Raw genomic sequence first — 12604 nt, forward strand, 5'->3', positions numbered from 1 at the left:
CACTGCTTGAGCCCAGGAGTTGGAGGTTGTAGTGCGCTATGATAGCGCCATTGCACTCCAGCTTGGGCGACAGAGCCAGGCTGTTTCTCAATGAATGAACGAATACATAAGTAAATAAGAAAATAGGTAATACATAAAATAAGATAAGATAAAATAAAATAAAATAAAATAAAATAAGATAAAATAAAATCGCACTTCCCAGCGGTTACACCCGGCCACGGAGGTCCCCAGGCTGGCTGCGAGGGCGCCGGAGAGGTCACTGTTACTCCAGCCCCGCAACCCGCGGCGGCCCTCGCACACTTCCGCCGGAAGTCAGCCCCTTAGGGGAGCCGCGCTGATGTCACGAGCCCGCAGGAAGTCTCGTATCGTGCCCGGGAGGCGCCGGAGCCCAGCGGCTGGCGGTAAGGCCGCCTCCGCGGGGCTGTGGGAAGCTTGGGCTGTCCCAGGACCGTCAGTCTCCTCCTCTGACCCTCCCTTTCCCCTTGTGTGTGGGGCCGCCGTCCCACCCCCACCTCGCCCGAGTCCGGGGCGGCCCCGGTGTCCCCTCCAAGCCTGCTGCACTCCACGTCCCCCTATCAGGGCTCCAGTCCCCAGGGAAATCTTCGGCCAGGCCCGCCCAGGAGGTGCCTTGGATGGGGGTGGCTTCGGGAGGCCCTAATGGGGAGTGGCGGGGAGACCCAAGGCTACCAACTTGGCTTATTTCTTCCCAACTAGCTGTTTCTCACAAAGTCTTTATTATTGTTGTATTTTGAAACGGGGTTTCGCTCTTGTTTCTCAGGCTGGAGTGCAGTGGCGCGATCTCGGCTTACTGCAACCTCCGCCTCCCGGATTCAAGCAATTCTGCCTCAGCCTCCCGAGTAGCTGGGATTACAGGCATGTGCCATCACGCCCAGCTATTTTTTTTTTATATTTAGTAGAGACGGATTTCACCATGTTAGTCAGGCTGGTCTCGAACTCCTGACCTCAGATGTTCCACCCGCCTCGGCCTCCCAAAGTGCTGGGATTATAGGCGTGAGCCACCGCGCCCGACCTATTTTATTATTTTTAGAGATGGGGTCCAGCTCTGTGGCCCAGGCTGGAGGGCAGTGGCACGATCACAGCTCACTGCAGCCTTGACCTCGTGGGCTCAAGCCATCCTCCCACCTCAGCCTCCCAAGTAGCTGGGACCACAGGCGTGGGCCACCACGCCCCACTGATTTTTAAATTTTTATGTAGTGATCTCACTATGTTGCCCAGGCCAGTCTTGAACTCTTAGCCTCAAGCTATCCTCCTGCCTGGGCCTCCCAAAGATTTGGGAGCAGGCCTGAGCAACTTAGTCTGGGCCATTTCTCCCAAAGTCTTACCCATTCATGCTGGGGGTGCTGAAAATCCCCTACTTCCAAATCCTTTTCCACAGGTATTCTGCCTTTGACTGCAACTCTTGTCTTATGTGAGTGTTGAATTGATCTGTCTCTGCAGCCAGATCCAGGCTCCTGGAAGAACCATGTCCGGCAGCTACTGGTCGTGCCAGGCACACACTGCTGCCCAAGAGGAGCTGCTGTTTGAATTATCTGTGAATGTTGGAAAGAGGAATGCCAGAGCTGCCGGCTAAAAATTACCCAACCAAGAGAAATGTAGGCTGGGCAGCCTGAATCACCCCGTGAGAATTGCTGCTGTTTGTTTACTCTCACCTATCATGTCATGAATAGTTTCTTGTTTGGTTATCTCACTTGGAATTCCAGCCCAGAATCTTATCTGCTAAGGTCAAAAGTAACCAGTTCTGGTATCTTTTTTTGTTTGTTTTTGAGACAGGGTCTCATGCTGTCACCCAGGCTTGAACTCCTGTGCTCAAGCAATCCTCCCGCCTCAGCCTCCACAGGCATGCGCAACCACACCTGGCTAACTTTTGTATTTTTTGTAGAGATGGGGGTCTCGCTTTGTTGCCCAGGCTGGTCTTGAACTCCTGGGTTCAAGTGATCCTCCCACCTCAGCCTTCCAAAGTGCTGGGATTACAGGCACAAGCCACTATGGCCGGCCAATTCCAGTACCTTTTTTTTTCTTCTCTCTCTCTCTTTTTTTTTTTTTTTTTAACCACTACACTATGGAAAAGAATTCCAGTATCCAGTGTCTTTCTTTTTTTTTTTTCGAAACGGAGTCTTGCTCTGTTGCCCAGGCTGGAGTGCAGTGGCGCGATCCCGGCTCACTGCAACCTCCGCTTCCTGGGTTCAAGAGATTCTCCTGCCTCAGCCCCCTGAGTAGCTGGGATTACAGGCATGCGCCACCATGCCCGGTTAATTTTTGTGTTTTTAATATAGATGGGGATTACACCATGTTGGCCAGGCTGGTTTTGAACTCCTGACCTTGTGATCTGCCTACCTCGATGTCCCAAAGTGTTGGGATTACAGGCGTGAGCCACCACGCTTAGCCCCAGTATCCAGTATTTTAACGCAGGCCTGTGTGTTGACTCTGGTTCCAGAGGGTGATTCCTGATGGTTGTGGCCAGTGTCCTGGAGGGATGCTTCTTAGGACAGGATGCCTGATTCTGGGTGTAGGGCTCCTGACTGCCTCTAGGAGATGCTTGTTCTCAAGGTATTGTCAGCAGATTCTTTGGGGACACATCTTGTATCTTTGTGAATATTTAAGGAAGTAAAAGAATGATTCATGCCTGGGGGCAAGTAAGGAGGATGCATTTTCTTTCTTGGTTTATTTTGGATTTGCAGGTTGGAGATGCTTCAAAGGCAGGCCACAGTGTTAGAGTGTTAGATTCAAAGTTTTTATCTTGGGCCAGCGCAGTGGCTCACGCCTGTAATCCCAGCACTTTGGGAGGCCGAGGCAGGTGGATCACCTGAGTTCAAGAGTTCGAGACCAGCCTGGCCAGCATGGTGAAACCTCATCTCTACTAAAAATACAAAAATTAGCCAGGCATGGGGTGCGTGCCTGTAATCCCCGCTACTCGGGAGGCTGAGGCAGGAGAATTGCTTGAACCCGGGAGGCAGAGGTTGCAGTGAGCCAAGATCGCGCCACCGCACTGCAACCTGGGCAACAAGAGCGAAACTCTGTCTCAAAAAAAAAAAAAATTATCTTTCTTTTTTTGTTTTTGGTTTGTTTTTATTTGTTTTTGTTTTTTTATTAAATTGAGACAGGGTCTCACTGTGTTGCCCAGGCTGGTCTCGAACTCCTGAGCTCAAGCGATCCACCCACCTCTGCTTCCCAGAGTGCTGGGATTACAGGCATGAGCCACTGCAGCTGGCCCAGAATTTTTATCCTGATGGAGGGAGCTCAGGACCATTTTGGAGGCCCCACTGAGAGCCAGCAGGCCTCTGTTATGTGTGCCTAAGAATTGGTGAATTCTGTTCTGTTTGTTTTTCTGCTTTTTGCTTTGAGATGTCATTAAAGTCTAGATGAATTCTGTTTTGGTAGCCATTTGGGAGTTGATGTCTGTGAATGTGTGCCATGGAAGAAACCTTTCAGTAGCAGACAGTCACACTCTTTCTGTTCCTTTGTAGCTGCAGGATGGACTTTCTGGTCCTCTTCTTGTTCTACCTGGCTTCAGTGCTGATGGGTCTTGTTCTTATCTGCGTCTGCTCGAAAACCCATAGCTTGAAAGGCCTGGCCAGGGGAGGAGCACAGGTAAGAATGATTCTTGGATGGCACTGGAATTTGAATACTGTGCTAGTCTAAGAGACTCACTGGTTTTGCTACAGGAGAAAAAAGAGATGCCAGGCTGGGTGCAGTGGCTCACACCTGTAATCCAGCTACTCAGGAGGCTGAGGCAGGAGGATCCCTTGAGCCAGGAGTTTGAAGTTGCCGTGAGCCGTGATCACGCCACTGCACTCCAGCCTGGACTACAGAGTGAGACCCTGTCTCAACAACAACAAAAAAGATGCCACTTAACGTCATTGATGGATTTATTTCGTTGATAGCAGTTGTGGGATATTTCAGAGCCTCTGTCTGTGTGTGTTTTGTGTTCCTGCTGAAAGTCCTCTTGCGATGGTGCTTTGAGAGAAGAGGTTGCTGTTTTCCTCTAGATTAGATGCCTGTGATTGGGCATGGATGTGAGCAGGGTCCGCCTGGGGGGCTTAATGGGTGACTCTGGGGGATGTATGAGCAGAAAGCTCAGCATCGGCTGGCCCCCCTCCTTCAGGGATCAAAGTGAGCAAAATGGGGCAAGCAGCCTATGGGAAGGCATTGACTTGGGAGGGACCTGGGCCAATGCCCAGTGATCTGGGTGTGGATGCTGGAACCCGGGATTGAACCCAAGCTGGGGAAGGAGCGGCCTTCACATTGACATTCCCCGACCCATCCCCTTTGCTCACCTCTCTTTCCCTGAAGACACTGACAGGTGCCTTCGTCAGAATCAGACTAGAAATGGAGTTGGCATGAAAGGAAGACTAGTAGAAAGGAAGACTAGTAGAAAGAATTCCCCTCTTTATTCTCCGCTAAATCACTTCTTTACCCATATAGGGAAACAAAACTTGCTATTACCCAGATTGCCAGCTGTATGTGGAGTGTCTGATTTGTTTGGGAGTGGAGGAAGTGAAAAATGAAATTGAGTCTCTTTCCTTTTGTTTCAGATATTTTCCTGTATAATTCCAGAACGTCTTCAGAGAGCTGTGCATGGATTGCTTCATTACCTTTTCCATACGAGGTATTTCTATTTCAGAGTTTAAATATTCTCCTCTTTTCTGCTTTATTAATTGTTGAGATCCTCTAGCTTCAGGAAGCTCCTTGTGGTTTCCAGCATGGTGAGGGAAAGAAGGCCGGAAAGAATCAGGAGTCCTGAGTTGGGAGCCTCTACTCATAGTTAATCTACCTTTTGAGATGGAGGTTTTAACTTGTCTACTTTTAAAAAGCGATATTTAAAGATTGGGAAAATACCATATTTCTGTTAAATACATGCAGAATGTTTCACATAGTTTTCTATGTAATTCTTACTATTATCTCAAGCCCAAAGGAAGTGGTTGGCCGTTGGTTACTTTCTTTAGTATCATGCAATTTCTTCAAGAAAAAACCCCCATGAACAAGCCATGTGCCTGTTTTCTTTCAGAAACCACACCTTCATTGTCCTGCACCTGGTCTTGCAAGGGATGGTTTATACTGAGTACACCTGGGAAGTATTTGGCTACTGTCAGGAGCTGGACTTCTCCTTGTATTACCTTCTTCTGCCCTATCTGCTGCTAGTTGTAAACCTGTTTTCTTTCACCCTGACTTGTGTAACCAATCCTGGTAAGTTGAGGCTCTTAGCATACAGCATGGTGACAGCTCCACTGTCTTACTAATAGTGCTGCAAACAAGGAGAGGCCCCTCCTGAGGACTTTGTAAAAGATTTGATGTGTAGCATTTTCATTATCTTTCAGTTTTGAGTGTTTTCTAATTTTTTTTTCTTCTTCAACCCATGGGTTATTTAAAACCACTTAAAATTTTTAGTTTATCTTTTTAATACTTTCATTTCATTTTGTCATATATAGAGCATGTGATCGGTATGGTACTGTTCCTTTTTTTGTTTTTTAAGACGGAGTCACGCTTTGTTGCCCAGGCTGGAGTGCAGTGACGCGATCTCGGCTCGCTGCAACCTCCGCCTCCCGGGTTCAAGTTCTCCTGCCTCAGACTCCCAAGTACCTAGGACTATAGGCGTGCGCCACCACACCCAGCCAATTTTTGTATTTTTAGTAGAGATGGGGTTTCACCATGCTGTCCAGGCTGGTCTCGAACTCCTGACCTTGTGATCCGCCCGCCTCAGCCTCCCAAAGTGCTGAGATTACAGGCGTGAGCCACTGCACTGGCAAAATTGTACACTTTAAATGGGTGAATTAGGTTTTTGTGTTATGTCTCAATAAAGCTGTTATTAAAAATGAATTGCATGGCTGGGCGCGGTGGCTCACACCTGTAATCCCAGCATGTTTGGGAGGCCTAGGTGGGAGAATCACCTGAGGTCCGGAGTTCCAGACCAGCCTGGCCAAAATGGTGAAACCCCATCTGTATTAACAAAAAAGATACAAAAATTAGCCAGGCATGCGTTAGCACGCCTGTAATACCAGCTACTACTCAGGAGGCTTACTTGGGAGAATCACCTGGACCCGAGAGGCAGAGGTTGCAGTGAGCCAAGATCATGCCACTGCATTCCAGCCTGGACGAAAAAGTAAGACTCTGTCTCAAAAAAAAAAAAGAATTACTTAAGATATTAAAGATAGAAGTTTCAGTTGTGTTTTATCAGGACGGGTTTTGTGACCATCCAGTCCACCATATTGCACGAAACTGAACATATGTCCTTACTTTTCCCAGGCGTTATAACAAAAGCAAATGAATTATTATTTCTTCATGTTTATGAATTTGATGAACTGATGTTTCCAAAGAACGTGAGGTGCTCTACTTGTGATTTAAGGAAACCAGCTCGATCCAAGCACTGCAGTGAGTGTGGCTCTCGTGACTCCAGCGGCACCCCCAACAGCACATGTGTGGGCTTTGTCTGTGAGGGAATGTTTCCTGAATCCAAAAGCAGAGCCAGTTCACCCCTAGACATGGTGTGGCCACTACTTGTAGAGTTGAGATAATGGTTTCTTTCAGATGAGTGAGGGTCAGGTCTTGTGTTCCTGTGTAGTAGACAGTCCTCATCTCTGGGCATAACAGCCCTTCCCTTGCCACGTGGCAGGACATGCTCCCCACAAGTTGTTTCTGCGGATGTTGTGTTTGCAGATTTCAGTCCCACAAAGCCTAGTCTTCTGGGGAGGGCCCAACATTCTAGACCAGTGCTGTCTAACAAAAATAGAATGTGGCTGGGTGCAGCGGCTCATGCCAGGAATTCCAGTACTTTGGCAGATCTCTTGAGCCTAGGAGTTCAAGACCAGCCTGGGCACCATGGGGAAACCCCACCTCTATGAAAAATAGAAAAGTTGTAGTCCTGGCTACTCAGGAGGCTGAGGCGGGAGGATCACTTGAGCCCAGGAGATCGAGGCTGCAGTAAGCTATGATTAAACCACTGCACTCCAGCCTCAGCAACAGAGCAAGACCCTGTCTCAGAAAAAAAAAAAAACACCATGAATAGAAAGTTTTTAAAAATGTTTTTCAGAATGTGGCTGTGCTTGGAGACAGTTTTAATCAGGATGTTATTTAACCTAACATATGTAAAATATCACTTTAACATGTAATCAATGTAAAAAATTCTTCATGAGATAGTTTATATTCTCTTTTTCATACGAAGCCTTTGAAATCTGGTGTGTGTATTTTACATTTACAGCACATCTTGATTTGGACACTAAATTTTCATGTGGAAATACTTGTGTATTTAGATTTAATAAAATGTACAGTTGAAAAAGTAGGCTCACATGTGCAAGCTATATTCAGATATTCTTAAAAGTTTTCCAATATCTGAACTCGGTATCAAAAAAATAATTTTCCTTTACCATCCATGTCTACATTGACATAATGATTCATCTTAATTAGAAGAACTGACTTGACTTTAAAGCAGGAACACCAGTTTTAAAACTATGTCTATCCAAGTCAAGTAAATTAACTAACTCTTGTGTTGCCTCCATATTCACACTGAATTCAAAGGAGTATTGTACTAAAAAAAAAAACTGTAAATTTGTTAATATTGACAAAATGTCCTTTCCGTTTTTTGGTTTGTTTTTTGAGATAGGGTCTCACTTCGTTACCCAGGCTGGAGTGCTGTGGTGTGATCATAGCTCACTGCAGCCTTGACCTCCTGTGCTCAAGTGATCCTCCCGCCTAGCCTCTGAGTAGCTGGGACCACGGGTGCATGCCGCCACCACCTCAGATTTGTCTTGTAGTCAGACTGCAAATGCTCAATACCCACATTTGGCTGGTGGCTCCTGTACTGGACACCACAGTACCAAAAGCTTAGTTTGGAACTAAGCAGCTGCCATTTTCCTCTGATGACACATCCAGTGGACAGATTGTGAAAATCTCAGCAGGTGTGCGGTGTCCTTGTCTCATCAAGCACCATCCCAGCACATGCCCCCTCGTTTCTGTGCAGGTGTGTGTAACTGGTGTGTGCACCGTTTCGACCATCACTGTGTTTGGGTGAACAACTGCATCGGGGCCTGGAACATCAGGTACTTCCTCATCTACCTCTTGACCTTGACGGCCTCGGCTGCCACCGTCGCCATTGTGAGCACCACTTTTCTGGTCCACTTGGTGGTGATGTCAGATCTATACCAGGAGACTTACACTGATGACCTTGGACACCTCCATGTTATGGACACAGTCTTTCTTATTCAGGTAATTATGCTGTAGGTTTCTGACTTCAAGTTTCAGAATTGCAAAAAGGACATTTATTTTTCCAGTAAAAGCATGAAGTTAGGTGGGGTGTGGTGGCTCATGCCTGTAATCCCAGCACTTTTGGAGGCCGAGGTGGGAGGATCGCATGAGGCTAGGAGTTCAGGACCAGCCTTGGCAACACCCAAATGTCCATCAACTGATGATTGAATAACTGGTCTCCTATAGAGACCTTGCCTCTACAAAAAATACAAAAATGAGCCGGAGCTGGGTGCAGTGGCTCATGCCTGTAATCCTAGCACTTTGAGAAGCCAAGACAAGCAGACTGCCTGAGCTCAGGAGTTTGAGACCAGCCTGGGCAACATGGTGAAACCCCATCTCTACTAAAATACAAAAAATTAGCTGGGTGTGGTGGCACGTGCCCATTGTTCCAGCTACTTGGGAGGCTGAGGCACAAGAATCGCTTGAACCCGGGAGGGAGAGGTTGCAGTGAGCTGAGATTGCACCACTGCACTCCAGCCCGGGTGACAGAGCAAGACCCTGTCTCAGAAACAAACAAACGTGAAGTTTTTCCTTTTTCTAAACTGATATAAAATTCACATATTGGGCCGGGCATGGTGGCTCACAGCTGTAATCCCAGCACTTTGGGAGGCCAAGGTGGGTGGATCACCTGAGGTCACTAGTTCAAGACCAGCCTGGCCAACGTGGTGAAACCTCGTCTCTACTAAAAATACAAAAAAGTTAGCCAGGCGTGGTGGCCAGCATCTGTAATCCCAGCTACTCGGGAGGCCGAGGCAGGAGAATCACTTGAACCTGGGAGGCGGAGGTTGCAGTGAGCTGAGGTTGCGCCGTTGCACTGCAGCCTGGGCAACAAGAGCGAAAGAGTGAAACTCCGTCTCAAAAAAAAAAAAAAAAAAATTCACATATCATAAAATTCACCCTTTAAAGTATCCCACAGTGGTATGAGTATATTCACAGACTTGTTCAGCCCTCACTACTATCTAATTTCAGAACATTTCATCATCCCCAAAAGGAAACACTCCCCATTCCCTCCTCCCCCAGACCCAGCTAATCACTAATCTACTTTCTGTCTTTCGGGATAGGCCTTTTCTGGATACTTCATATAAATGGAATCATGCAATATATGGTCTTTTCCACTGGCTTCTTTCTTGTGGCACAAGGTTTTCAGGGTTAATTCATGTAGCACGAATCTACTTCATTCCTTTTGTTTATTTGGGATGGAGTCTCGCTCTTGTTGCCCAGGCTGGAGTGCAATGGTGTGATCTTGGCTCACTGCAACCTCTGCCTCGGGTTGAAGCAATTCTCCTGCCTCAGTCTCCCGTGTAGCTGGGATTACAGGCATGAGCCACCACACCTGGCTAATTTTTGTAATTTTAGCAGAGAAGGGGTTTTACCATGTTGGCCAGGCTTGTCTTGAGCTCCTGACCTCCAGTGATCCACCCACCTCGGCCTCCCAAAGTGCTGGGATTACAGGCGTGAGCCCCCGTGCCCGGCCTTACTTAATTCTTTTTTATGGCTGAATAGTATTCCATTGTATGGATAGACTGAATTTTAATTATTTGTTCATCAGTTGATGGACATTTCGGTGTTTTCACTTTTTGGCTATTTTTGAATAATACTGCTGTGAACATTCATGTACAAGTTTTTTGTGTGGACATATGTTTTTATGTTTATAAAACATGTTGTATGTTTATGTGTTTATGTTTTATGTTTATATTTCTCTTGGGTAAATTCCACCTAGAAGTGGAACTGCTGGGTCATAAGGTAACTTTTTTTTTTTTTTTTGAGACAGAGTCTCACTCTGTCACCTAGGCTGGAGTGCAGTGGTACCATCACAGCTCACTATGACCCGGAACTCCTGGGCTCAAATGCTCCCACCTCAGCCTCCCAAAGTGCTGGGATTACCGGTGTGAGCCACCATGACTGGCCCAGAATAACTTGATTTGAGGTCTTTATATAATAATGACAGTGAATCTTTTGTTATACTGGTTTTTTGTTTGTGGATCTTTTGGATCTTGGGAATGGGGTTTTGGGTTTTTTGGGGTTTTTTGGTATAGAAAAGTTCAGACATTCTTTCTCATCAAATCTCTTTTCTTTGTAACTTCAACAAGAAAGTCTCCTCCATCAGGAGTTTTGTTAAATGTTCTCTTTTCTTGTGACTTTCAAAAATATTAAACTTTCTAAATTCTTCATTTTGCTTATTACAAAAATAGCTTACAAAACTTTAAGCAGCGCAGTTCCTATGGTCATACACCATTTATGGAGTCAGTTTTGTTTTTACCCAAACAAGATGACAGTGTAATCCTTACATCTTGCCTTTCTCATTAGTCAATATATTAAATCTTTTCACAATCAGTACATAGAAATTGACATCATTTTTAATGGCTCCTTGTTTTCCCATTGTGTGACCATCACAGAGTTTACCCTTCCTGATGGATGGACAGTTAACTTGTTTCTTGGCCGGGCGCAGTGGCTCATGCCTGTAATCCCAACAATTTGGGAGGCCAAGGCAGGAGGATCATCAAGGCCAGGAGTTTGAAAGCAGCCTGGGCAACCCAGCAAGACCCTGTTTCTATTGACTTTTTTATTTATTTGTTTTTTTTTGAGATGGAGTCTCGCTCTGTTGCCTAGGCTGGAGTGCAGTCGCACAATCTCAGCTCATTGCAACTTTCACCGCCCGGGTTCAAGCAATTCTTCTGCCTTAGCCTCCCGAGTAGCTGGGATTACAGGCATGTGCCACCACGCCTGGCTAATTTTTGTATTTTTAGTAGAGACGGGGTTTCACCATGTTGGCCAGGCTGGTGTCAAACTCCTGACCTCAAGTGATCTGCCCGCCTCGGCCTCCCAAAATGCTGGGATTATAGGCGTGAGCCCTTGCACTCGGCCCCTGTTTCTATTTATTAAGAAAAGGAAGAAAACTTCGGAAGAGGAGCTGATAAAATCAATGATACAATGAATATCCGTGTACATCTATTTTTGGGGTTGTATTGTTTTAAGAAAGACATTGATCTCTTTTGTCCATCTGGATTTTACTTTGATGAATGGAGTTGGCATTTATTTTATAAACAGCTAACTGGAATAGCACATTTCCTAAGTAAACTTTCCCTTTTCCTTCAGTGGGAACACTTCATTCATCCCACAGGAAACTCTTGTATGTACTGGGATTATTCCTGGGCTGCTTCTCAGTGCTGTTTATGTTCAGTTTGTCACATTCGGACACAGGTAGGTGGGCTGAGGAAGCAGCGCTGGTGGCTGTGGCAGGCCCAGGGTTGGCTGGTGTTCACTCTCACGGATGTCACAGTCCAGCTACCTGAAGCACTGCCTTTTCTCTGCCCCTAGTACCTGTTCCTGACTTTTCCACGGATTGTCTTCATGCTGGGCTTTGTCGTGGTCCTGAGCTTCCTCCTGGGTGGCTACCTGTGCTTTGCCCTGTATTTGGCGGCCACCAACCAGACTACTAATGAGTGGTACAGAGGTGACTGGGCCTGGTGCCAGCATTGTCCCCTTGTGGCCCGGCCTCCGTCAGCAGAGCCCCAAGTCCACCGGAACATTCACTCCCACGGGCTTCGGAGCAACCTTCAAGAGATCTTTCTACCTGCCTTTCCATGTCATGAGAGGAAGAAACAAGAATGACAAGTGTGTGACTGCCTTTGAGCTGTAGTTCCCGTTTATTTACACATGTGGATCTTCGTTTTCCAAGCACGGCTTGTTTGTTTTGATTTCTGCTGTGCTTATAAATCACTTTCGGTGGGCAAGGGAGAGGGGAAAATGGGTGTTGACTGAGGAATCCCCCTTGCTTATCTTCTTTTGAAACCTGGCATCTCTGAAGTCCTGGTGTCAAGGGGATCAAGAGATGACTTCTTAGAGGTTCCAGGTGACGCTGAGACCTTGGTGTCTCTAAACTCTGGGCATGTGGACAGGAGGGGCTTGCGGCCGTGTCTCTGACCTGTCTGATGTGCAGGAGGGTCTCATTGACTCAGCGCCTGCGCGTTGTGCCTGGCTGTGCTCTTTTATGCCCCCTGTATTCTCCTCTCTCCCCGAGGGGATTTTCATCTCAACAACAGAGTGTTGTCACCCAGGCCTGCCTTCTGGCCAGTATGGGCTTGTACACCAGCACATTCCTGCATGTGTGGCCTCCAGCCTGCCCTCCTCTGGCCACATTCAAGTCCTTTCTGATCAGTTTAAAATTTGTGAAAGTGAACTGCCACCTATTTCAGAGGAGAGTTGACTGCCAGAAACGAGGTCTTGGTGCGGAAGGTCTTTGGAGTGGGAGGGCTCTCAGGTGCAGGTGGCAGGTGTTCTGCACCTTGCTAGGCCAAGGAGCCCTCAGTCAGAGAGGCCGGGAAGTGGGAGTCAGGGGCAGGGGGCC

The 12604-nt window shown here is 47.0% G+C and overlaps 1 protein-coding gene across 6 annotated transcripts; it reads left to right on the forward strand.

The window, feature by feature from the left end:
* Positions 1-311: 311 nt before the first annotated feature.
* Positions 312-11937, forward strand: ZDHHC4 (zinc finger DHHC-type palmitoyltransferase 4). 6 transcript variants are annotated; one of them, XM_063667230.1, is made up of 8 exons: positions 312-401; positions 1459-2568; positions 3486-3609; positions 4554-4627; positions 5027-5205; positions 6262-6387; positions 7973-8217; positions 11575-11937. In XM_063667230.1, the coding sequence occupies exons 2-8, from the start codon at positions 2495-2497 to the stop codon at positions 11866-11868; spliced, it is 1116 nt and encodes a 371-aa protein (XP_063523300.1). In that variant the 5' UTR covers positions 312-401; positions 1459-2494; the 3' UTR covers positions 11869-11937. The 6 variants fall into 6 exon arrangements, with proteins under 6 accessions (XP_063523300.1, XP_054352141.1, XP_054352137.1 ...); XM_054496162.2 differs by having other exon boundaries at positions 373-623; positions 1459-1639; XM_054496164.2 differs by lacking the exon at positions 312-401 and adding an exon at positions 412-623 and having other exon boundaries at positions 1459-1613.
* The last annotated feature ends 667 nt before the right edge of the window (positions 11938-12604 follow it).

Source organism: Pongo pygmaeus, chromosome 6 (genome assembly GCF_028885625.2).
Source record: "Pongo pygmaeus isolate AG05252 chromosome 6, NHGRI_mPonPyg2-v2.0_pri, whole genome shotgun sequence".
Classification (NCBI taxonomy): domain Eukaryota; kingdom Metazoa; phylum Chordata; class Mammalia; order Primates; family Hominidae; genus Pongo; species Pongo pygmaeus.